The sequence below is a fragment of the Apteryx mantelli genome, chromosome 17, assembly GCF_036417845.1.
Source record: "Apteryx mantelli isolate bAptMan1 chromosome 17, bAptMan1.hap1, whole genome shotgun sequence".
Lineage (NCBI taxonomy): Eukaryota > Metazoa > Chordata > Aves > Apterygiformes > Apterygidae > Apteryx > Apteryx mantelli.
Window position 1 is genome coordinate 18285360 of NC_089994.1, and position 26215 is coordinate 18311574.

General features: G+C 41.7%; 1 protein-coding gene across 1 annotated transcript; it reads left to right on the forward strand.

Annotated features, from left to right (window-relative positions):
- The first annotated feature begins 352 nt into the window (after window positions 1-352).
- MYO1H (myosin IH) lies at window positions 353-25617 on the forward strand. The gene is made up of 31 exons (XM_067306889.1): window positions 353-505; window positions 1669-1784; window positions 2518-2716; window positions 3770-3850; window positions 4291-4470; window positions 5352-5450; window positions 5785-5898; window positions 6349-6420; window positions 7424-7543; window positions 7909-7976; window positions 8733-8838; window positions 9509-9589; window positions 11140-11231; window positions 12599-12693; window positions 13315-13361; window positions 13955-14035; window positions 14500-14605; window positions 14847-14964; window positions 15363-15476; window positions 16448-16524; window positions 17123-17191; window positions 17883-17967; window positions 18553-18712; window positions 19609-19692; window positions 20160-20253; window positions 21019-21074; window positions 21629-21764; window positions 22771-22838; window positions 23279-23376; window positions 24416-24515; window positions 25480-25617. Exons 1-31 carry the CDS (start codon window positions 380-382, stop codon window positions 25492-25494), a joined length of 3057 nt encoding a protein of 1018 aa, XP_067162990.1. The 5' UTR covers window positions 353-379; the 3' UTR covers window positions 25495-25617.
- The last annotated feature ends 598 nt before the right edge of the window (window positions 25618-26215 follow it).

A 26215-nucleotide genomic window follows, 5' to 3' on the forward strand; every position in this document is an offset into this window, starting at 1 on the left:
AATAAACTATCCAAGATCATGACTGGATCTTCAGAGCTAGGTTCGTTTTAAACGGCTGTTCTAATATCCAGGGCTGTCTGGAAACTTTAGTCTTCCTCTCTGATTGTAGTGATGAGCCTCAGACTTCTTGATTGTAAAGATGTTAGAGTGCAAACTCGCATGGTGTGAAACTCCCATCTTTGTGAGAGTTGTTGATAACAGCTTGGATAACTGTCTCTTGGGAACGATCTGTGCAAAGTTGTTTTGGCCTTGAGCAGCGAGGAAGGAAGTCACTTAACTGACCCTAAGGGTCACTATCAGCTCTCTCCTAACACTGTGAACTCTTCATGTAATCTTTGTATTGTAGAAGGAAGAGGTGGAAGATAACGCTGACGCAAACATGGAAGGGGCTCTGATAGCCCGGGACAGAGTTGGGGTGCAGGACTTCGTGCTCCTGGATTCTCACACCAGTGAGACTGCTTTCCTGAACAATCTTCGCAAGCGATATCAAGAGAATCTCATCTATGTAAGTCTGCGTGTTTTAGCATCAGTGCTGATCTTACGAATTCCTGTAGCCTATTGTAAGTTAAATGTCTCTAAGTGTAGCCTTGCTAGTCAATCGAGGAAGAGCTGTAGATATATGTATATATTGAAATTGTTGCACATCTAGGTGGCACATAAGGTAATGCTGCAGAGGCAGAAAGAATTATTGATACAGAGAATAAATGTACTTCCCAGCGTTGGTTTCCTCGTGCTCTGAGACAATAAGCCTTGTTTAGATGTTCGTGGTAACAAGCAGAGTGATTATTCAGTAGTAGTCTGTCCATTTTAGCTAATGGTTTCCTTAGCATCCTGGTTTCCTTACAAAGATCCAAATTATATGCATTAGATAGTAAAGGAATGGGAAAGTGAAACACCATGTTTGAAAGCAAGGCAGCACTGAATGTTATACCTGACCTCTCAGAGAAGTGCTGAGTACTTCATAGGGTAACCTGAGAAGCCTTCACAGCCATCTTCACTTTCTCAACAGCCCTAGGGCTACATATTGACTTAGAGCAGTAGCTGGGGTGGGGGGAAAACCCGATGACAACTTCCAAACACGTGCTTTGTAAGTAGGACTGATATTTGCATGACACTAATGGAAGGCATTAAAGGAGAGCGGTGAAGGTAGAACAGGGCTACTTTGACATGCTGAAAGTATATACAAATTATAGAAAAGGTAGTTTGTGTCCTAAAATGTGTTATTTGATCACCTTTCATGGTCAGCAAGGAATTTCCTGTGTTGAACACTTGTTTATGGAATAGATAGGTATCCTATTTAGCTTTCCTTCAGAGTATTAGTTATTGGTCATTTCCAAAGACTTAGTAAAACAGAGCTGGTATAGTTAATGCATTATTATATTCATTTTAATCCAAGCAGGGAAAAAATCCCACAAGCATCATGAGATATCAAGAACTTTTAATTAAAAATGTGAGGCTCTAAGCTTGCGTTCGTCGTTCAACTTCACTCTTAAATGGGTAGGTTTTGAAAGAAGTTTAGTGTTGGCTTTGGGGCTTGGAAATAGTGAAGCCTGTGTTTTTTGTTTTTTTTGTTTTTTTCCATAACAAGTTCTGTGCCATCTTTCCTGGTTGTTTTTGTTTGTTCTGATGTACTTGATTTTCAGGAGCTGTTATTCTTTCCCCCTGTAGACATATATTGGTACCCTTCTTGTATCTGTCAACCCTTACAAAGAGCTGGATATCTACACAATGACACAGATGCAGCTTTATCGAGGGGTAAACTTTTTTGAACTGCCACCACATCTGTAAGTAGAACCTCTAGGGTTTCAGTATAAACTAATATCCTGGATTGTCTCTGTAATGTCATGCACTAGCAACAAGGTTGTGTATCCAGAGTCCATAGGTTTGGTGAATGCTGATATTCATATCTTTCTGTAGGTAGGGAAGTATTCGTCTCTCTCTTGCAGCTGACCATGAGAATGAAAGGGAAGCGAAGGATTGCAGAGGTGATGTCGGGAAGTTGTAGGTGAAGAGACTCTGAGAAATAGTCTGGAAGTTACTATCCAGACTGGTGCTGGTACTGTATATGGTCTAGTCTGTGTGCATGTGCAAGTCCAGTATCTTTTCTTTCAGTTGTCCAGAACATTCATGTTGTCTTGCCCTGCCCTCTGAGGCCCTGTGTCAGTGCAGGCAATCAAAAGATAAGCACAGTGCTTGTGAGCTGCCTCCACTTGGACTTCCCAGGAGGGAAAGAAATACAAACTTCAGAATTCTGAGCCAGAATTTCACCTTTTGGTGGCAGGAAGTTGTTGTGTTTTTGTGGGGTGTGTTTGGGGTGTTTGTTTTGGTTTGGTTCCCTGCCCCATTGGCAAATTTGGTGAAGGCTCCATTATTGATTAACTTTGTGTCTGTCTTTTTATGCAGAAGTTGAGATTTTCCTTGTGCAGAAATCAAAACTGGCTTGTCTGCTTTAGAGAAGGGAGTCACCATTTCTAATGCACACTTCTCATCTGAATATTTCTTGTGATTCTTGTGCAGATATGCCATAGCTGACAATGCCTACCGGGTAATGTGCAGTGAATACAACAATCATTTCATCCTCATCTCTGGGGAGAGCGGAGCTGGGAAAACAGAAGCTTCAAAGAAGATCTTGCAGTATTATGCAGTAACCTGTCCAACTACAGAACAGCTGCAAATAGTCCGTGATCGTCTACTACTTTCCAATCCCGTTCTGGAGGTAAAATAAATAAGTTCACAATACAGAAGTGTTGGCATCTATGATGTGTGTGTACACACTTACACTCACAGATGACCCCCAATTTTACATTGTTTCGTGCTTGCAGGGAACAGAAATTCAGCCTCTTGGTAGCACAACCTCTGACAGAATTCTTAGGATTTAATATCACTGGATATTTAGGAATTCAAACTTGTTTTTCTACTGGAGGGTTTTATGCTACAATGTCTTCCATAGTATTAAAATAGTTCATCCCTTCCCATAAGGCAAATGCTATAGAAACAGGACATAGTTAACAAGTTCCACAAAAGAAATAGGAAATGGTAGAGATCACTTAATGAATGTACAAATTACTGAAACCTCTTTGAGCACCTGTGCCTGTCCCATTAAAAGCTTAATGTGCAAAAAGGTGAGTAGCCAAAATGCTGCTGACGGCAGTTATTGCTGAAATCCTGGTCAGAGCTCTCTGGCTGGGAAGAGGAAGCTGGCACAAACTGACCTGCCAATATTTGTTCTTTGGTTGGTCCCCTACGATCACGTATCTTAGACTGGTTGACTGAAATGTTCCTTATCAAGAGTGACAATAACTTAATGTAAGCCCTTGATACATATGTGTACTCCAAGAACCAGCAGGCAAAGATAACAAAGTACAGAATATGTGGCATGTGAGCGGATGGATGCCACTCAGTGGAATGTATGGGCAGGGCTGTAGAAAGGCAATTCAGTGAATGGAGCATAAATATCAAAGTGCAGTTTCACAAGTTTCAAGGCTGATGTGTAAGGTAGCTGAAACTGAGAGTACAAGGAATCTGTACTCCATATACCAATTCTTCCTGGCTTCAGTTACAGATGATACAAAAAAGAGCTATAGTGTGTGTAGCTGAATTCCAGATTAAAGCTAGAGAAATACATTAGTTCATAGTTCTTTAATCTCACTAGATTCAGTACTAGGACCCAACTGATGCAGCAAGTCTTTGTTACTAGAACTTTGTCCTGTCTTGGGTGTTAGGTTCTCAGTAAGATGAGAAGTGACTTGATTTATCTATTCATCCGTAGGCTTTTGGAAATGCAAAAACTCTGCGTAATGACAACTCGAGTAGATTTGGGAAATACATGGATATCCAATTTGATTTTAAGGTGAGAACAAACTTAATGGACCAATATTAAAACAAGCTGTATCAGTGAACTTCTTGGACACTTACCAGGCAGCATAAGATTTATTGATTAAGGGTTACTTACACTGCAGATTTCTGACCTCATTTTTACAGGTCTTGCATTCTGTGAGTGAGGTGACTAGTTATATATCTTGAAAGCTTTCTGCATTACTGGCAACACTGCCTGTACTCAGTGGAAAGCTAGTATAGATTGCTGTAAAGCACAAGTTATTAGAAGGACAGCAAACTCCTTGGATACAGCATATACTGCTGTTGGAAACTTTTAAACAAAGAGAAAGACACCAGATAAATAACAACAGATATGCTCCTCCTGACACTGTTCCTTGTGATGGCTGTTTCTCCGCACCTGGGAACAAGAATGTTATTTATATTTTTTGGTGTTGATCTGGTTTATTTTCCTAGGGAGCTCCAGTAGGAGGGCACATCCTCAGTTACCTAATTGAGAAATCCCGAGTTGTCCATCAAAACCATGGAGAGAGGAATTTCCATATTTTCTACCAGTTACTGGAGGGTGGAGACAAGGATCTTCTTTGCTGGCTTGGGCTGGAGCGCAACCCCCAGAAGTACTCTTATCTCATACAGGTTAGTGAGAATTTGTCTCTGTCTGCATTTTACATCTGGAACTGTAGGGATCTGAAAATGCAGTTTTCTTCACTTGTTAAGACTATGCACTGGTGAACTGCTAAGAGAACCCGCTGTGCATCCTATTATAGCGAAACTTGCAGACAGATTGTTTGCAAAGATGTTTGCTCTGGGATTGTTGTACAGCATTCTACCCTGGTTATTTTTGTAGCAGTAACTGTTCAAGCTGTGATGGTCTAAGGATGCAAGTGATAAATGTTTATAAGGGATAATATCTTTCATTGGATCCACTGATATAACTGTGGGAGTAGAAACAAGCTCTTGGCCAATATGGCCCAGTGACAGCAAGGCCAGCAGAATAAAAAAAAAAAAAAATCACTACTTTTATGACAGCAAGCTATGCTTTGTATAAAGGCACCTCTTCTAAGAGTCCTTTGTAAGACTCTGGTATAAAATGAGTTTCTCAGGATTTAGACTTTCATTCATATTGTACAGGTTCATAAAATGCAGTATACCGTTCATAGTAGTGTTGTTGGAGTTTCTTCCTTGATGAAGAAGAATATTTGGGCACAAGATATTATTATTATAAACACAGTAGATGACTTTAAGCCTAAGCTCTTCTCAAAGCTTAGCCATTTTATAATCATCACTGTCTAGGCTCCATGTTTTAAGTAATTGTTGCTGAAAGACGTGATCAAATGAGTCATGTTCTAGATTAGCAAAAGTGAAACCAATTGCTATAGCTAAACAGTTCCAAACTGCATCTAAACAAGCTGAGAAAATTGGAGAAGAAAGTGTTATGCCTAGGCAAGACTGTGCTTGTTGATGTTACAATTGCTATACCAGTGAATTGTACTAATTATCTTTCTTTTACTGTATAGGGTCGATGTGCCAAAGTGTTTTCTATTAATGACAAGAATGACTGGAAAATAGTCCGCAAAGCTTTTTCTATCATTGACTTCACTGAAAAAGATACAGAGGTATACACAATAAAGGGGACTGAGCCTACCAAAGGGGATTTAAGTAAGGAAAGGACTGCTATTTCTCTCTAAAAGTGATAGAAACATCCTTGCTTGGGAGAGGTGTTAAGAATGGAATTGCACAGCCTTTTTTGGGAGGTGGGGAGCAGGTGGGAGAAGAGCTCTATTGTTTGATACAGCATGATGGCAATTGATGGTAGCATGTCTCTGAAACTGGTCGTCTAACTCGCTTCCTTCAGCCTAGCCATGCTTTATCAGCGTGAACAGCGAAGATCAGTACCATCCCACAGAGCTGTAGGAAACTGTTTTTTAATAGTTCATCTCTTGTTATTAGCATCTCTTTGGAGTTGTTGCCAGTGTCCTGCACTTTGGGAACATTCAGTTTGAAGAAGATAGCAATGGACATGCCATCATTCGCAACGGCACTCAGATCAAGTGGATCTCAAAGGTATCTCTCTCCTCTCAGACAGTGTCAGTATTACAAGTGCTACTAAGAAAGCCTTAATCCTGCTGTTTCTTTGTCTCCTAATGGAGAAGAAAAAAAAAAATCTGTTCCTAGAAGCAGAATGACTGCTGTATAAATACCCAGCTCTTACTATAAATTATTTTGAGTTGTAGGGCATCTTTTTTTCCATAGCCCAGAGTGAGAGAACACTTGAATGAGCATCAGCATCTCTCTGAAATTTTCTTGCTTACTGTTGCTCAATGATGAGCGTAATTATGATCTACGAATGCCGTTACTTTCCAGAAATGAATGAGAATGGATAATGGGGGGTTATGCCTTCACAGAAAAGTGGTTTTAGTTCGTAGGAAAACCATTTCCTCCTCACACCGTGCTACTTATTTAAGCAGGAGACTGCTGGTCATATTTTGAGTACAAGTATTTCTTTCTCTGCAGCTACTGGGTGTGCATTTGTCGATTCTGCAGGAAGCTCTCACCAATCGGAAGATTGAAGCCAGATCTGAGGAGGTATTGACTAGACCAGTGTGACTCCAGCCAGCTGGAAGCCAGCCTTATCTAGTGTTAGTGACAGATGAGGAGCTCTGTTCTTAAGTGTCACAGTAAAACCAGATCACTCTGACTGTCTTTCTCCTCATCCATATTGCATTCCTCTGTTAGCCTGAGACTTTAAACTAAAAATATATTCCCATTATTAGAGTCTTTATTGATGAATGAGGTAATAACCTCATATTTAAAAAGTCAATAATGAGAGACTTGCAGGTAGCCATGTGTTTGAGCCAAATAACTTCCTTTTGTTTAGTCCCTGGAGTTCTTCCTGGGAAACTGGGCTGTGTAAACAGAGGAAAACACTGGTATAAACTATTCTTTGAGCATTTTGTAATAAGATTAAAAGAAAAAGAAGAAATAAATAGAAGTCAGAAGACTTCTCCCTCCTTTCCTAAATTTGGTAGTCTCCAATCAATCCTGCTAGCACGTGGCTGCCTTTCTATCTTGCCTTTGTGTGTCATATGGAGGGCCATATACACTAGTGAAAGTTTCTTCAAATTAAAGTATAAAAAATGTTAATACTTTAGGGCAAACATCGACTCCTATTATTTTTTTGGTGATCTCTTGCCCCACAAAGGATGGGATATAAAGTAAACTGAAGCTCTGTGTTTTTTAAAAATAATAATAATAACCCCCCCCCCCAAGAACTAATCTCTGACCCAGTCAAAACTGCTTTGTATGGACAGTTGAGTGGGAGGTGTTCACAGCCATCATGTGTTAGGACCAAGTGCAAACTTTCCTAGTGGAGCTGAGAAGAGGTCTAAAGCTGGAGATACACCAGGCTGCAATAACACTGATGCTAAATAAAGTTGTAGATAATTACAGTTCAAATAGGCTGAACACTGTGCTGTGGAATACAATAACTGCCTGTTCTCCAATCCAGAACTGTGAACTAGATTTGCAGAAGCTGACTCTGATCAGCTGTGTTTGTTTATCATGTCTGGCATACCTTAATTTCTTCTAGGTCCTAAGCCCATTGAATGTGGACCTGGCATTCTATGCTCGGGATGCAGTAGCGAAGGCGATTTATGGGCGCACTTTCACTTGGCTAGTCAACAAAATTAATGGCTCTCTAGCCAACAAGGTTGGTTTCTTCTCTAGTGTCCTATGTACTTCTAACATGCTGAATAGTCTTTCTAGAATGAGACCTGGCAGCATTCATCACCAAATATCTTAAACACTTGGTAGTTGATGCAGGGGCATCCCAGAGCACCGAGTTGGAAAACTGTGTTTAGTTAGGTGTGGAATGTGGGAGATGATGTGTTAAATAGCCTGGGCAGTGCATTGCGTGCTTGAATGTGGTTACTCTATTGGCACATGACATGAAGCTGTCCGAAGAAGGACAATTAAGAGATTAAAATTTAAAGTGAAGAAAGCAATATGAAACATGCAGGGAAGGAACATCAGCTGAAGCAGCAGCTCACTAAGGAAAAATGGTGTCTTTGACAGGATTCAACCCGGAAAACTGTTATTGGTCTCCTGGATATCTATGGATTTGAAGTACTGGACACAAACAGGTAACAGCTCCTGGGGCTGGGGTAATCTGTCCTCATGCTGGTGTGAGTGTGTGCTGAAGTACTACATAGTTCCTTGAGCTTAGTCTTACCCCAGCAAGACAAGCTACAGGTGAGTGCATAATCTGAAATGCACCAAATTAGCTCAGCTCCATGATGAAAGCTTTAGCTCAGATTGCTTGCCTGGATTTGAGCCATCGGTACAACAGTGTAGAAAGAATGTATGCCATATATACACTGTTAAATGAGGAAACTTTAAAGCTTTGAAAGCCACAAACACATAGAAAATAGCCTTCTTTGGTCAAACACAGTTCTGTCAGTCTTAAGGATTTCAGGCCCCCAATGTGCTTTCAGGTGAAAGGTATTGCAAAATTGCCAACAATATCAGCTGCCAAAGTTGGTATTTCTGACCTGAATGAGCTCTCTGATATCTGGTCCAGCATCCTGGGAAGGTGCTGGGACTTCAGGATTGCAGCACAGCTGAAAAGGTTCATGTCTAGCAGAGAGGGAGAAGGGACTGACCACTTCCCCCCCCCGCCCCCAGAGCTCTCTGATCTGGTTACAGTTTTAAGGGGTAGGTAGGGAAAAGGGAGCAGGTGCTTAAAAAAATCCTTTAGCTCTTTTTATAATACATCATGGGGTTTAATCTGTATAGAAGTGGTCTGTTTGATTGGAAAAGAGTGGGTGGTGAGTGGGGGAAGGAATAAAACTATGCCCATGAAATACTTGGACTAATGCTCGTTTAACCACTCTGTGAAGCTTTGAGCAGTTCTGCATTAATTACTGCAATGAGAAGCTTCAGCAGCTGTTGATCGAGATGACCTTGAAAGCAGAGCAGGAGGAATATGAGCTGGAAGGAATAGAGGTAATTTATTACTCCCTTGTTCTCTTTGAACAGCCATTATGCTGAATGCTGTTGATCATCAATGAAAATGACAACTTGTTTTTTATTTGCCCTGTTGCCTTCTGCCCATGTGTAAAACTATCCTCTGTGTATATTTATATTCCCATTTTAAAGACTACTTCCTATGTGAGTCTGTTCTGCTTCAGTATGTCTTGAGCTCTTTCTACCCAGCAGACCCTTTCATTCCCAAATCTGGACAGTTCATCTTTGCATTATTAATGTGGGAAGTACAAGATGACTGTGGATCTTATTTTGTAACCCTTTTTTCCCAATGTAGTTAAGCCTGGACTTAATTTACACTATCTAAGACAGGAACAGGACATTCCCCAAAACTCAAAAGGTCAGCAGTGAAAATGTCCCTGTAGAAATAAGAGATCTACAGTGCAAAAGAGACTGAAGGATTGAGTGCCCTAGCGTAGGGAATAAGAGAATGGTCTGGGCTGCTGAAAGGGGGAAGACTGTGTCAGGTGATAATTCACTATGCTGCCATCTTTTCTCCAGCAGCCTGGATAGTTCCAATTCCCTACACTAATCTTCAGTAGGACCAGAGAATCTAGCTCCAAAGAACTGAAAAACTGCGCAGGAAAAGACCTTCTCTAAAACTGTTCTTCCTTTTTCTTCCTAATTCCAGTGGGAACCAATTCCATATTTTAACAACAAGATCATCTGTGACTTGGTTGAGCAGAAACATAAAGGAATAATCTCCATTCTGGTAAGAACAGAGTTTGTGCTATATAAATTATAATGCCTGTGTCTTATTGTGCATACCTCACAATCATATATAATTTTTTTCCTCTAATTATGTGAGGGGTCTGCATTATTCAGAATGTAAACAAATAGACCTTGAAAGCAAAGACCCAGAAGATCAGGGCAGAATACTTGCTTGCTAACGAGTTGTGGATTTTGGAGAAAGCATTGTGCTTGCACAGCAACTCTGAGTGCTTCATAAGAGAGGTCTAGACCATTCTCTTCACTTTTTGCCTAGAGACAAACTGGGGCAATAGTGGACAGAAGTGAGGTGCCCAAAGCTACCTAGCTGGCCATAGCCAGTACCAGGGATGGGACCCAAGCCTTTTCTGAGTACCATTCACAGCCCTTCCTGACTGCCAGTATTGCATTAGGGGATTGCAGAACACCAGGAATACGTCTCCTAGCCATGGCTTCTCCATGCCATCTGAAGCCAGATATCCTGGCTCTTATAAAGATGAAAGAGGACAGCTCATCACATTTGTTGTTTGCTTATATGACTTGCTAGGCTTGATGTCTAATGACTCAGAAGCCTTCAGCTAGTAAAGAGAAACCTGAGAGCTGCCTACCTCCTGAGCTACTGATCTTACCCTTGTTTCCTTGCTCTTTAGATGCATGCAAGTGCTCCTAAGCCACTGGTCCAAATGAGACCCTCTTTGTGCCTTAACAGGGAGAGGATGAGAAATGGGAGAGGCTGAAGGCAGCTCTCTCCAGATCCTTTAATACGGAGACTGTTCTGCAGCACAGAGTAACCCTTTTTGCCCTAACTAAATATGCACAGGGAGACTAAGCACAAAAGCTAATTACCATGATGTGTTCTAGAATACAAACACTAATTAGTAAGAAATCTAGTATGCTTCCTGTAGAAACTTGTAACCAAACTTAAAATTAAACTTTGCCTTGCCACTACCACTGACTTGCTGACAAAGAGGAGAATTTTCATCACCTCAATACAGAAGACAAATGGTTAGTACACTGTAAGCCAGAGAGGGTGCTATTGAAGCTTAGCGTTAGTATCATATTACAATGATTGTTCTTTCAGGCAAAGCTTTTCTACACACAGAATATTTGTGGGAGTAGTAGGAGTTGTTTCTTGAGTTAGAAGAGAGTATTCTGTAAGCAGAATCCAACTGTGTGATTCATCCAGACCAAAGAGTCCTTTAGGTCCTTCTGGATTTTGGTGTCCAATAATATCATCTCTCACACTGTCATTTTTGCTTAAATGGGCTATAAGTGATAAGGGACGAGGCAGGGCATTGCTGATTTGGAGAGAAAAAAAGAAAAATCAGATTTGACTTAATTTGATTTAACTTGACAGTTCTATTTGAAACAGAAAAACAAAGCTCTAAATTTAACCAGGAAATTGCTTGTATAAAGTAGAACTCATTTCAAATTATAACAAAGGTCTTTGGTTTTGTGTAACAATGTTATACTAAATTGTTAATAAAGAGGAGGGTTGGCTGTTATTTGCAGGTTGTTCAGAACAGAATTTTGATCTGCTGTTTGCTGTTTCAGGATGAAGAATGTTTACGTCCTGGTGAAGCAACTGATTTGAGCTTCTTGGAAAAGCTGGAAGAGAAAGTAGGAGATCATGCCCATTTCGTGACGTATGCACTTATGCTCTGTATCCTACCACAAAGGAAACCCCTCCCAAGGACCTCCCCAATACTCTGTTACAGGGAGGGAACACTTTCTTAGTACCAAAGAAAATCAAGATGAGCAGCCCATCTACTATTGTAATGAGCTACCCTGGTAGAGTATGACCTGGGGTATTACGGGAGGGGGAATTTCTGTCTTTTTGCCAGTGGGTTGCTGATCTTTGAGTTTGGTTTCATTCCACATTTGTGTCCTGTATAAAAATTGGGGATTAATCCTGTGAATTGTAGGTGACTTTGACCCCCACTGACTTCAGGGAAAGTTGAATATACTGTGGAGAGGAGCTAAAGGCCCAGGCTGTGAAGTGCACATAAATACCTTTCAAGAGTCTGTCTTGATAGGTGTGAGGAGTAGGAGTAGGGAAGAAATATGCTCTTGCTAGAATCTCCCAAACATGTGGCATTTTAGTAAATACTTAATTTATAGTATTTGTGGATTCAGTTCTAGTGGCCAGTTAACACATTCATGCTAGATTGTTCTGGCAGTTCTTAACAGAAGCCTAATGAAAAACTCTGACTAGTCATCAGTTCAGAGTCAAGCTACTGAATTTACTGTTTACAATACACTGTGTTTTTAGATCTCTGAAGTTCATTACAATGAAATGAAAACATGTAGCCAAATTCCTTGTCACCACAGTGTGTCTTAATACTGTTCTGTCTAGTTAAAAGCTTTAAATAGGAGTGCTAGAGCTACTTGCTTATACAGGTCTGTATTTGGCAATACACTTTGAAGGAAATTTTAATATACTATTGTACTATTGTGATACACAACTCTGTGCAGTTTAGACAGCTGAAACTTAAACTGTGCAGTTAACTCCTTCCCCCCTCCCCCTTCTCTTCTCTCTCCTCCAGGAGCCCTTCATTCTAAAATTTTCCTACTATGGAAAACTTCAGTTTTTGTTCTGGGGCAAAATATCTCAAGCAATCTTTCCCTCCTGGTTTCAGTCTGAAACTGAGGAAGCTGGTGATATTTTTAGCATGTATAAGATGACAATATATTTAAATAAATGTTATAAAAGGAAATCTTAATACCTCCAGAATGAGCAATCATTTCCAAACAATGGATAGATCGTAAATATTTTTCTTCTATGGTAATAGATGACTCTTGTTTTTCAGCACTGACTTCTGCTTTTAGTTGTTCAGAATGGACAGGTGGATAATTCTCTGACTATGGGCCATAACTCTATAGTCAGAACCGTGTTGGAGGAAGTCTATTTAAAATCTGTTCCTGTCTGTCATACAGCTGCTTTTTGTGCAAGTGAATTCCTACAAGCTGAAGAAGTCTATTTGCCATTTTTTCTTCTTGTGTCTTTCTGCAGTCGCAAACTTGCAGATCAGAAAACACGGAAATCAATTGACTGGGTGGATTTCCGTCTCCTTCACTACGCAGGAGAAGTCACTTACTGTGCTGTTGGTGAGTATGAACAGAATGTCAGTCTAGAAGTTACTTGAGCATTTAAACCAATGTGGGAAATACTAACCTGACATGAAGATGAATTATAAAACATCTGCCTTCTAAAGGTATTCTTACTCAATAGTTTAAAATGTGAATGCAGTGTGAATTCCCAGGGTCTAAATTTTCAGAAGGAAAATCCAGATAAATTAATATTCTCCTGCTGCAGAATCTTAATGTTTTTGCAGGATTGATACTTATCTGCACTGAGCTGTGGACACACAAATTCTAACTGTGTTGGCTTGACTCTGCTCCTAGAGCAAAAAGGCTGCCACTGAATGGAGTCAGACTCAAGAAAATATCTGTTCTTCAAGTTTTGTTTGATAATGGCTACAGCAGGAAATGGTGATATCTCATTAGGTCAATAAATGAAGTTCACCATCATGTTCTAACCGTATCCACTGAGAGCCAGAATGGGCTGTGGGGAGGGTTGCAGGCCTACTAATGTGTTGAGGTTCTTGATGTAGAAGTATACAACTGCCTCCTAGCAAAGTTCGAGATCTCCTCTTCAGGCTCCTGAGACTTCTATGCCTGAGAGTGTGGCCTCCAAGAAGAATTGAAACTTCTTTTTTTTTCTTTCAGGATTTCTTGAGAAGAATAATGATCTCCTGTACAGAAACCTGAAAGAGGTGAGAACACAAAGGGGATGCTGTTCTTGTAAGCTACCTTTCTTGAAGCAAAGAGATGTTTTGCAGAAGATGTGCTTTACCTCTGTGGCAAACAGGAACACGGATTTCTCCTTAGCTGGGTTCTTTAGGTATTTGCATGGAGCCTGTCTAGATCTGAAGGGATTATCCTTGGCTGAAACAAAACCAATGAAAAAATCTGTCTTGCAGATATTCAGTAAGAGCCATAGCAGCTACATGGTTCAGTCAGAGACTGGGCTGGATCTGGGCTGACGCAATTAAGAGGACTTGGATGTAAGAAGTTAGGCTTCTTCTGGCCTTAAACTCTGTAGATCAGTCTTTAATACAGAATTCATTGTCCTTCTAAGAGATATGTGTGACATCTAGCGATGATTCTATGCATGTGAAAGAAGTCAAAACAGATGACTGGAGAGATCACTTCTAGTTTTAGATCTTTGTGACTTTTAGCAGAGAAATTCAAGCAATAATTTTTAGTGCTGAATGTCCTTACAGCTGTGCTGTTTCAGCTTAGACACATCGCATTTAGGAATATCATGCCTGCTAAATGTGGCAGCTTTTCATTTATCCTGTTTTAGGTGCTGTGCAACTCTAAAAATGGCATCGTTAGAGACTGCTTTTTGCTATCAGAACTAGACAACAGGAGAAGGCCAGAAACTGTAAGTTTCATCTTTAGTCCTAACTTTAAATATAAACTTAGGTTCCTGACACATGATTTAGCCTCCATTTCTGTCCTTAGTCCTGAATTCAGTGGAATTTTTTGCTGGTGTTACACTCCTGCTAGCTTCCTGAATAGTTACTGCTTAGACAGCAGCTAGCAATGTGACACATCTTAATATTGTTATTAATGTATCATTCTAAAAAGAGCTCTATGCATAGCATCCAGCAGTTGTTAGTTTCTGAAGGGCTACCTTGCGTGTCCAGCTGCATGGCAGAGATTCAGATATTCCAGCTAAGCACCCTGTCCAGATAACTTATAGTTAGCTATGCTTCTAAAACTCTTTGTGGTAATAATGCATAGATCAGCTTTTAACTTGCAGTCTGAGATTGGTGCAGTGAATGAGTTGATTTCAATGTAGTGGTTGAGTTCCAAAGCTAAGAGAGGTTGTCAATGTCTTTTTAGGTTGCAACCCAGTTCAAAAACAGCCTTACGAGTCTAATAGAAATACTGATGTCCAAGGAACCGTCTTATGTTCGATGCATTAAACCTAACGAAAACAAGGAGCCTGGTAAGGTATTGGGCTGAACGTGCAGTTGAGATAAGGGAATGAAGAAAGGGGAGGCCTTAGCTTAGCTTTAGCTTGGTACAGCAGACAAAAAAATATTTCTTGGTTAAGTCAGCAGCCAAGAAGTCACCCTGGGTAATCATGGATTTAATTCCTTTCTCCTGTTTTCTGTCCCAGCATGTGGAACAGTGAATGAGCTTTTACTGATAGTATTTACCAGTGACTATGTGTGTGCTTGCTACAGGGAAGTTTGATGATTACCTGATCCGACATCAGGTGAAGTACCTGGGACTGATGGAGCACTTGCGGGTGAGACGGGCTGGCTTCGCATACCGGCGGAAGTATGAACACTTCTTGCAAAGGTAAATGGAGCTGTTCTACCCTCTAGCCAAGAGGAACCTGCCCTCCCTTATTCCTTGCAAGGTGCTCCCATGAGGGCCTTCAGAGCAAGGGTTTTTTAAATGTCAAGTCCCAGTGATCTGAGATGTGTAGATATCAGCAGATGTGTATTCCCCTCCCCCCCCCCATTTCAAAACATGTAATCTCCAAAGGTTTTTTGGTTTAGTTTTTTTGTGGGTGGATGTTGTACTTGGGGTGTGGGTTTTTTTGTTTTTTGGGTTTTTTTTTTTCTTCCCCTTTTCTGTATCCTTTTCAATCTGCTTTGACATCATCTGCCTTGAATAAAGCAGTAGTACTTTGGGGGAGGAGGGTATCCCTTAAACCTGAACTGGTTTGTGTTGATGTCTTGCTGATCTTTTAGGTATAAGTCCCTGTGTCCAGCTACCTGGCCACACTGGCATGGGCCAGCAGCTGAGGGTGTGGAGAGGCTCATAAAGCATATTGGTTACAAGCCTGAGGAATACAAATTAGGAAGGTAAGGTTCCTTTCTCTGGCTGTGATCTCTGCTTGTCAGATGCATAGTGCATGCTGTATTTGGTAGTCTGTTCTGTCCCCAAATGCAAGCCACCATGCCCTACTTTCCTGATGTGTGAACAGACCCCTTAAGCTTGGCTCCTCTTTGACCATGTGAACTGGGCAGACCTGCCTGGGTCTGGAAATCTGACAACTTCTGATTAGTGATTTCTTTAAAACAAGCCAAAATAGACTAACCCCAAAGGCATACAACGCACAGAGCAAGGGCATAAGTAAAAAGCCAATATGCATAGATTTCCTGTTTATTCACTCCTTCGTATCTCCATGGAAGCTTGAATCTAGCCTAGTTACTTCCATATCTGGGTTAGGAGAGATGGGCTGCCTTGCTTCAGTTCCAGGTCTTCTTACATCCCTGTCCTGTACATGCTTGGACAGCCTGAGGCAACTTGCCTGTCTTAGGCCTGGGAACTTTTTTTAATGCCTTTGCAACCACTCCTGAACCACAACTTTGTCCTTTTCCTGCCAGACAAGACATGCGCCAGTCAGGGTTCTCTTACTTGACCTGTGGCCAACAGAATCTGTGTATTAATTGGCTAGAATTATAGCCAAGAAAAGGAAGCCTTTTTTCACTGGGTTTCAGTTGTTTATCCTGAGCTCCACAACTCCCGGGAAACTTGCAGGAATCCCAGTGTTGAAAATTACAAGTCATATGTAAGCAGAGCTCTCCATGCTGCTCCATCCAAGGCCACTGAGGTCTTGTGCAGTAACTATTTCTGCTTTGCTTCCTTCCCTCTCCCTGCTGCCCTTTGGAAAAAGTGCTTGACAGGATGTGCGAGCTAGGTGAATGAGGAGAAGTAGTTATGGAAAGAGATGTAACTTCTCAGTACTACAGCTAGTTGGAGGACTTAGCCCAATTAGAGCAGCTGAAATGATGGCTCACTATGAATAAGCTGTTCACGGTCTCTTTTTCAGAACCAAAATATTCATTCGTTTCCCAAAGACTCTGTTTGCTACTGAAGATGCATTTGAAATCAGAAAGCACCTGCTAGGTATGGTTTCAGTTCCCTTTATCATATAGACTAAAAAGCAGAGGCTGACTGAACTATATTGTGGATTCTGAGCTCCAGATTCAGGTAACAGACGCACCCTGCTGAGAGCTGAGGCCCCTAGTCTGCCTAGCCGTGGAGAGTCCCAGGAAACTTTCTGTGTTAGTCTCTTTTCAGGATGGGGGAAATCACTAGCTATATTGCTTGAGTTCTGGATACATCACTGCTTTAGAGCTCCTTGCTGCTTCGTCCCCTTGGTCATACTAGTAACACTGTGCACGTCTAGATGCAATAAGTACTTTTCACCCAGGATTGGGACAGCACCTGTCTTGTAAACTGGGCATCCTAGTGTTACCTTTTTGTACCTGCTTGAAATGCATAGTGCAGATTAAGGGCGTATTTTCCTATTCAGGTTATTTATGTTCCTGTTTCACTGGTGTTTTGGCCCCTTAGTTCTGTATGCAGTGATTGTGCAGGACTCTCCATGGCCGTGACTGACACCTGGTGTCTGAAGGAATTTCTCACTAAGAGTTTGGGAGCAGAGCTCCTAAATGCTGTGATCCTGTAGGTACAAGCAATGTTTCTCTACTTTTTTTTCCAGTTTCAAGACTACAGGCCAAGTATAAAGGACGCCTTGGGAAGAGAGAGTACCAGAAGAAGAGAGCAGCAGGTACAGGCTTTGGAATCAAGGGTTCTGTTTTTAGGGCTAAATTTTTCAGTCAGAGTTGCAGCTTTGCAAGGTCATGAATCCATTTTGCTGCAGACAGCACTTCCAGCTTCCCCACAGGGCTGTGGATTTAGGTTCAGATGCAGACGACAGCTGTATGAAGAGTGCTCTAAGAAGTCTCTTTACTCCTCTCCACTCCTCACACCATGTGCTCCTCTTGGCCTCTCTTCAGAACTGCAGCCAGTTCTGTGGGGCAGCAGCACCCTCTGCTGTGCATGTAGGGATGTTTTAAGATACTTGTTTTAATTTTTTTTTTTTCTTCCTTATGTTTTAAGAGCTCCTCTAGCTTGCTAGGGAATTAAAACTGCTTGATCACAAATGGACAGGCTGTTATATAATACTGCAGGTTAAAAGACCAGTTTCCTAGGATAGGTTGCTTGCTGTATATAGGATACAGTGGGAACCTGAATGGCGACAAGGTCGGGCACTGCTGCGAGGTTGAGCTCTACAATACAGGTGATGCTGGATCAGCCAGTTACTGTGGAGAACAAAATGTTCTCAACTTCTTACTGTAAAGATCGGCTGATGAGAAGAGCTGCAAAAGAGCTAGTTATAATTTCTGCTCCATGAATTCACAGGATACCATGACATAGGACCTCTAATGCTAATACAAGGACCTGATTAATTCTTGCAGCTATCAAGCTGGAGGCTTGCTGGCGAGGGGCACTGGCGCGGAAAGAGGCCAAGAAGAGGACATGGGCTGTTCAGATAATCAGGAAGTAAATATCACTGTATGGTGGTTGTGGGGAGGGTCACAGTGTGGTGACCGTCTCTGGACAGCAAGCCCAGAGTACTGACAGTTCAGTGAATCAAAATCACTTCCTTCATGCCTATTTCTAAGCTACTGTTGTAGTTACCAGGATGGTTGCCAGATGGGCTTGATCAGAAATGCCTGTCACCTATTCATGAATTTCCTGATCTACTTGTGCAAATTCCTGTTACTCTTCTAGTTCAGTGGTATATCCCAGAGGATCTCCAAACCGATTTTTGCAAGCTTGTCCATTCTCCTCATATACGATCTTCCCTCTCCACTCCCTTAAGCTGAGCTCTTGAATACTGCTTCAGAAGTGGATTTGATCTTCCTTTTAAACTCCAAATCACTGTATTTTGATCAATGGAACTTGGAAAATTTTATTAATGTTTGACATATTGCAAAGCTTAAGATTTTCATTACTGTAATACAGGTGACAGCACCCAAGTGTCAGTGATCTATTAGCCTGTTGCTTGCCTTTTATGATTTCCCTTTCATTTTCATTGATTTCTGAACATAACATGTAAGTTCTGTTTGGGGATATTTTCTGTAGATTCATAAATGGCTTCATCAATCGAAGAAAACCTCTTTGCCCAGAGAACATTGAATTTGTACGGCTTGTGCAATATACCTACTTTATGAAGCTCAGAGACCATGTTCCAAAAAATGTCTTGGACAAGAGCTGGCTCCAGCCTCCTTCTATCCTAGAAGAGGTGAGTTTCATTGCAGGTTTGGTGAGCGATGAAGATGGCTTCTGTTATATGGTCACTTGTATTTACACTTCATGAATGAAAGAGCAGTGATCTGCTGGCTTGTCCTCTCTTCAGACATGACTGCAGATCCTTTGAAAGACCCCAGGATCATTTGTATGGGTGAGGGGAGGAAGGAAGTAGGAGGAATGTCACTGTCACTTAAGTTCCTGAGGGAAAGGAGGAAGCTTAATGCTTTGTTTTCAGCAACAGGAACGAAGGTGCAGCATCAGAAAAGTGAACTCATGAGGTCAGTTAAAGACAAAATCTTGCAACCTTTTAAACTTGCAGCACAGATAGAAAATTGTAGCCTTTCATCTTATGTTTAGGCTTTGTCAGAACAGGCATCCTCAGTGCACAAGCTGGACAAGCTTAAATTGCTTCCAGCAGAACTTTCATTTAGAAACGGCTGCTGACACTTTTTACTGTCCCTTTGACCCTGCTCTTAGACTAGATCAAGGATAGAAAGATCACTCCCACACTGGCTGTAGCCAGTGCTCAGAAGATCAGGTGGATAGAGGAAATTGAAAAGCTAAACCTGAAGGTAACATGAAGAGCAATGCTAATGGCATGCTACCTGCTCTGTGCTGTAGGCTCATATGCTGGTGACAGATGCTATTTGCTGCTTTCAGTAACTCCAGTAATAATTCAGCCGCTTGGTGTCCTGCCTTTCAGCTGTCGTATAGGCATGAACAGAAAGCTGTTCTGTAGGTGGGGCTCTAGGCTGCAAGAGCTGAAATGTACTGTCCTGTCAAATGACTACTGGATTTCTGACTAGATGTTAACAAATGTTTGTCTGTTGCAAGCTATTTTTAGGGCTGCAGCAGAAGCTGTTTGCGCAACTTTTTTTTTTTTCGTAGACATCTGAGATGCTGCAGAAAATCTGTATTAGGAACCTAGTAAGAAAATACTGCCGAGGAGTTACTGCTGAGAGGAAAGTACAGGTAACTAATATGTGGAATGTGAACATGCAAGTTAAAACATTGTGCACCTCTTATGTGCTCTTCAGTGAATTATCTGTAACACAAACTGTACCTTTTAAGAGCCCACTGCTCCTTACACTGAACAAACGCTTCTGAGGCTGGAGTCCAGTGTTCGCATTTCAGTGGCACTTGAAATGTGCAGTGCAATTCTACAGATGTGCAGGTCTCAATTTTACGGCACTATAACTGCATCTCATATAAACAGAATAGATCCATAAATAAGAAAGGATCTGCAAGACTATTTGCCCCTACTACCTCTGTGTGTTGTAGTGCAGGAATAAACTAACGATGAAGAATGTGGCATGAGTCAGTTAGATATTGCATGAGTCAAAGGATAATATTGTCTAGCAATGATGCCTGCATTATAACTGCTGATGTTATTAATGGAGAAACCCTAAGATGGTAAAGGGTGTTCCTTCTTAAAACAGTTGCAGCAAAAAGTTGTAGCAAGTGCCGTTTTCAGAGGGAAGAAGGAGGGCTACCTGCAGAGCATAAACCAGCCTTTCATGGATACCCGACTAAGTGAGTACACAAACCTCCTGAAGGATGTGGTCCTTGCTCAGGAAAATCCTGCCTGATAAAATAGATTCAGTTTCCAAGAGGAGTCCCTATCTGTGAGAGGCAGCCTCTCCTGCTGGATTCGGTCCATACCATTGGAATTCCATTGCCCTGTCATGTTTAGTGGTCACTGTCAGTCAATCTGCTGGACTTTGTTCTCAAACTGGGCGTATCTGGAATCCTTCTTGGGACAGAGAGCCATAAACGCGGGTGAAATCCCACATAGGCTGGGAGTGATCTGGGACCTACCTTCACCATGCTGAATGGAGCAGGGACGCTGAGCTGAGACACTGCAGTGCAACATTGCTAGCTGTAGGGGATCTGATCCCAAGGATTGGGGCTGTTGGGGGAGGGGAGATGAATCTTGTGAATCTGTATAGTCGGTGCTAAGCACATAGAAAGGATGAGAAAAGAGTCCTAATGGCACAGAGAAGGCTCTGGAAGTTCTGGTAGGGTGCAAGGACAGTGGGTGGTGGGTGAAAATCTGGGTTCACTATTGGAAAAGTCAAGTAACTCATGCTGTGAGTTACTTTCAGGCAGAAAAATCACCGAGACAGGTTTAGGAAGAGTTGGACATGAACACTCAATTTAGAAGGGGGTGTACTGTACCAACGGGACACAGATTAACGGGATTAAGACAACTCATGTAGCTGTTTAGCTTTTTGCTGGTAGGGGTGTGAGCATTCCATTGCCTACCCTCAGTTTGTGTCTTTCTGGTTTGCTTCTTAGAGGAGAATGATATAAACCCCAAAGTATTGCAGCTAATCCATGGTGAGAAGATCAAGGTAAGTAAAGAAAACTGGAATTTAGCAGCCTGTCAGCAGGCACTGCTGCTCTTGAACCAGCTGTGTTCCAGAGTCCTGGCAGCCAGCCACAGACTTGGAGTGAGCCTTGATGCCTGCGGCAGTCTGGAAGCCATTGCTAGGTGGCAGGGCAGAGAGCTGAGTAGCAGTGTAGTAGCAATCATGTCTTTGCTTTTTAACTGGAGACAGGTCTCAAAATACACCGCGACAAAAAGATTATTTTAAGTCTGTTAATAACAGCTTAACAAGCATCATTCCTGGTTGAACTATAATGGGCAGTAGAGGTGCAGGTGCATGCAATGCACTTCCCATGATTACGGCATAGAGGGCACAGGCAAACCGTTTTCTCAAAATATGATTCTACCATCTGAATTTCAAAGCACAAAGAAACAAGATTATAAGCGGGTAGTGGCAATGGCCACTGTAAGCTGTAGATCGCAGCTCCGCAGAGCAGTGTTGCTTGCTTGTTCCTGACCTGCCTGCAGTGCAGAGCCCTGCTATAGTGAGAAATACTAACACTAACTTGTTGTTTTCAGTACGTGACCCCTGTGGTAAAATATGACAGGAATGGCTTCAAAGCACGAGAACGGCTACTTGTTCTGACCCAGTCCGCAGCTTATGTGGTAGAAATGGCCAAGATCAAACAAAAAATAGACTATGCCACTTTGAAAGGTAATGGTGTAAGTCACTGTTGGATTTTCCTTTCCATCAATGAACTTGAGGGTGAAAAGACAAACTTCTGAAACTTGGTCTTTCAAAGACCCTTGAAGAAGTGTTTTACTTGACAACACTCTTTCCTGTGGGCTGGCTAAAGAGTCTGCACATCAGCATGCAGTTTCTTAAAATATTTAAGAGCAGGAGGACATAGTACCTTGAAATACTTAAGAGTATGAGGACTTCTTTTTATGCTGAAATGATTGGGGGGGCAGGGAACTTTCTTACCATATTTCATAGGTATTGTTTTAATCTTGCAACTGGACTGAACTACAGTCCGGCGGTAGAATCTGCACTTTATCCCTCCTCCTTTACTGTAACAATCTACTGCTGTATTTTAGAGCAGAGCCCTACTACGTTTTTATAGACACAGCCTCATCTGAAAAGCAAGTACCAACTCTTGTTTCATTCACCCCTCGGAACCTTTCTGTTCATAAATGTTCAGCAGTAATGGGTCTTAGGCTATCACCTCTGCACTCTTAGGGTCACTTTTTGCTTGGATTAGGAAAATAGATCTGTCTACTAGAATCAAATGGTGGTTGAGGAGGGACAGGGAAACCGTTTTTCAGTGGGAATAGAAATTTCACCTCAGAAGAACACCAATTATACCAGTTTCATGGATGCATAGATAATATGGAAAGGTCTGGCCAAACATTTAATGAATCATACTTAAATACAAATGTGTTTTGGGTAAATGGATGACAGTTAGCGATCTACAGAATGTATTCTGAAGACTTAAAGCAATAAAACTGTGCTAATTCTTTGAAGGTGTCTAAGTTGGGGAATATACTTCCTTCACACGTACAACGGTACAGTCAGGAATATGACTTCCTTCTACAAACAGGACAGAGCTTGAGTCACTGCCATTGCAAGAACAGTGCCCTCCTTAAACTGGGTAGATGCTGATCACGTTGTATAACTGTCTTTGGTTGTTTTTCCTCTAACTCTTGTGTTTCTCTTGAAGGCATTTCTACCAGTAACCTGAGTGATGGAATTGTAGTCATTCATGTTCCTGAGGACAACAAACAGAAGGTAGAAAGTTGAAACGTAGCTACTGTGTGCTTGTGGTTAGAAACAAGGTCTTGTAGCCAACGGTTCTAATATTTTTCTATGAAATACTCAGATACGTCATTACTGATGTTTACTAATACTGTAGATCCACTAGTCCTTTAAATTCTTGTTGCCTCATTATGAAAGCGTTCACTTTCTTTGTTAGAACCAAAGTTGCTGTAAATCCTAAATAGCCCTAGGAAAGTGAGGGGTTTTTTTTGTTTTTGTTTTTGTTTTTGTTTTTTTTTTTAACAAATCAAACTTGTATGTGATCATTTGTAGTTGATATGTAGTTGTTGGTCATTTCTGTACAACAGTCACTACTCTAGCATCAGAAAGGAGTTTCCCCAAACGAAGAACTGTTGAGTAGCTTACGCACTGGTGTAACACCAGATGACTTTTTGCCTCTTTCTTGTTTCCAGGGAGATGTGATACTTCAATGTGAGCATATCTTTGAAACAGTCACTAAACTCTGCATGCTGGCCAATAAGCAAAATCTTGTTAAAGTTGTGCAGGGAAGGTAAGAAATGATGTAGAATGGATAGAATTGTGCAGGCTCTATTTTGTGTAAGAATCTGCTTTAAAGACTTTTAGGTCTGGACTACTTGGGTCAAAGCTATTTACGTCACAACAGCAGACACTGCCCTGTAAGCTGATTAGAGATCTGTTGCAGTAGCACAGCTGTTCTGGTGACTTCTTTTCATTGGTGCTGGGGAAACAAGGTGGGACGCACTGGAGGAGAGTATATTAAAAATCATTACAACCCATTACCAATTCTAACAAAGCTTGCTTCCATGATGGTTGTGATTGCATGTAGTTAGGTGCGCTGCTCCAAGAGTTGCCCATGATCCATCTACTGAAAAACAAAGTTGCTAATAGGTGACTACTTTGAAAACGCTTTCCCCCGCCTACTGTTGTAGCATTACAAGCAGACCTGTTGGATCTGGCTGTACCCACCAGTCTCCTACTCATGTGACCTGTGCATGAGGTTTGTGGGACTAGTGGTTTTACAATGGGTCTCATCAGAACCAGCTGTGAGAAGCCTGGTGGGCTAAGCCTGCAGGTCATTTCAGGAAAAATGCTCCTCTCCCTAGAAGATTCAAAAGGCCCTAAAATGTGACTGCTGAACACAGGAACCTTCTTAGCCACACCACCAAGCTAATGACAGGTGATGCAGTCTGTCTCTTAAATCTATACATAAATTGAAACTGTCATATGAAACCTGTACGTCTATTCCAGCTTTTCTTTCTAGCCTTTGCATTTCAATTGTAATTAGATTCCGTGTATTCAATAGTTTTCTCCAGACCAGATCTGCTTATCTTCTAAAGCTTAATTGCACCAGGAAAGGTTCTAATGCCCAGACCAGGCAGGCATGCTCCATTCATCAAATCCTTCTGGGTTGTGTGGTATAATGCAATTGTTTAGGAAATTTACCTAAGCAGGAGGGTTCTGATCTTCTGATCTAACAAGATTTGCCAAGGGAACAGAAATAAGGGGGGCTTAGAGTAAAGCCTATTGTGAGGAAAAAATCTAATGAGTAATTCTCTGTGTACATGCAGTCTTCAGTTTCGTGTTGGCTCTGGGAAGGAGGGGACAATGATTTTCACTGTTGGGCAGGAGCCTCAGATCTTTAAAGCCAAAAATGGACAACTAACAGTGGTAAGGCTTCATCTAAATACTGGGAATATGACTTGCGCTTTCTCCTCTGATGCTCAGGCCTTGCAGAGAGCACAGCTAACTTTGTCTTGCAAGTGCCAGTGCCAGTGTTGTATAAGCTCTTCAGAAAGAGGCCTCAATTCCTCTTTCAGAGAGCAGAGATGTGCACGACAAAACTACCCAGCCAGCATCTGACCTACATAAGATAATGCATAATAGATGATAATCATCCTGTGAGGAACTGCAGCTACGCACCTTGCTTGTGAATTCCCACTCCTCCTTACTCTGCCATGCTAGTGTAGGAGGGAGCAAGAGTATCTCCTGGCTTGTTAATTTGGAGAATTCAGCCTGAGCCTGAATTCAACATGCACCTGCAAACTTAGTCCTCTTTACCTCTTGCTGCCTCCCCTAGCCAAGCTGTATCTGAAATTGGTTGTGGGGTGTGTGTGTGGGGGAGCAGTTCTTGCAAACCAAGCAAGCTATCTGAGAAAGATCTGTCTGATCTAGGGGCAGCCTCAGCAGCACTCCTACTGAGGAGAGAATGAATTCTGACTCCATATGTAGCTGCAGAAAAGGGGCTGGATCGGAGCTTTACTTCCTGTTCTTGCTCATGTTCAGGTGGGGAAGCATGTTAAAACTGAGAACTCTGCCTCTACCAGCTCCTGGCTGCAAGGCAGTAAACAAGTGCGGATGGAGAGAAAGAAAAGACAGAAATCTTTAATGCTGCTTCAGAGGTGACCTTAGCATGTTTGATAGTTAGCTGAAAGTTCCGAGGAAGAATTAGGTACCGAGGTGCAATACCACTCAGGGCACTGGTTAGCTCTCTCCATCCCCCAGAGATGAAGGGTGTTGGCTTTATATGCCAATAGTTAAACAGAAACAACACAACCCCTTTTACTACAGGCAGGGAACCTGAAGGACATAATATTTGTACTTAAGTTAATGACTCCTTCCTTTTTCATCCCAGGTGTCAACCAGATAAAGTCTTGATGAGAAACAGGAACTGTTCCTGGTCCCTGTCTTGGCTAGGAACAGAAAGGAGCCTGCAAGATGAGATCAGCACCCACATCTCCACTGGAACCTTTGATGCCATAGGGCTGCTGTGATTTGAGAATTTGCTTGCATCTTTCAGTAATTTTTTTTTGTTTTTTGTTTTTTTTTTATAGCTTAAAACTATTCATCTGTAGCTAAGTAGATTCCATTATGTTGCTATAACATTCCAGTGAGCATTGATGCTAGCTGCACATTGTCACAGGGAAATGTTTAAAGCAGATGTTGAAGTTCCAACCTACCTGTAAAATGTTGGTCTTTGTGCACACAGTAACCTTAAAGCTGAGAACTCAGACCAGTCAGGAAGGATTCAGGTAGAAGTAAAAAAAAGGCTTCTCTAGCTAAAGTTTGAGTCGCTGTACTAACCAGGAGAACTGCATAAAGTGCAGACCAATGATGTTAACTCTGGTCTGAAAACACCTTTTCTCCCAGGCAGACAGGCAAAGCCTTCAAAACCAGCAGTTAGTCCTTTAGTGGGCAGAGATGTGTTTAAATGTAGCAAGAATAAGTCTGGCATTGATCTCTGAGTCAGTGCATCAGCATTTGAGGCTGCTTACGTGGAAATCTCAGCACACAGCTTGCTTGTCTACTGTGACATGGAGTAAGGAGATCTTTCCTCTTGGAGTAACACTGTCCTTACTTTTCCCTGCACA

What these genes read in the sequence shown, in the direction of transcription:
- MYO1H (XM_067306889.1), top strand. Translation starts at nt 380, where the DNA reads ATGGAAGGGGCTCTGATAGCCCGGGACAGAGTTGGGGTGCAGGACTTC. An exon ending in TAACGAAAACAAGGAGCCTG is followed by an intron (nt 14,606 to 14,846) that starts GTAAGGTATTGG and finishes TGCTTGCTACAG; the next exon opens with GGAAGTTTGATGATTACCTG. An exon ending in GCTGTTCAGATAATCAGGAA is followed by an intron (nt 17,968 to 18,552) that starts GTAAATATCACT and finishes TATTTTCTGTAG; the next exon opens with ATTCATAAATGGCTTCATCA.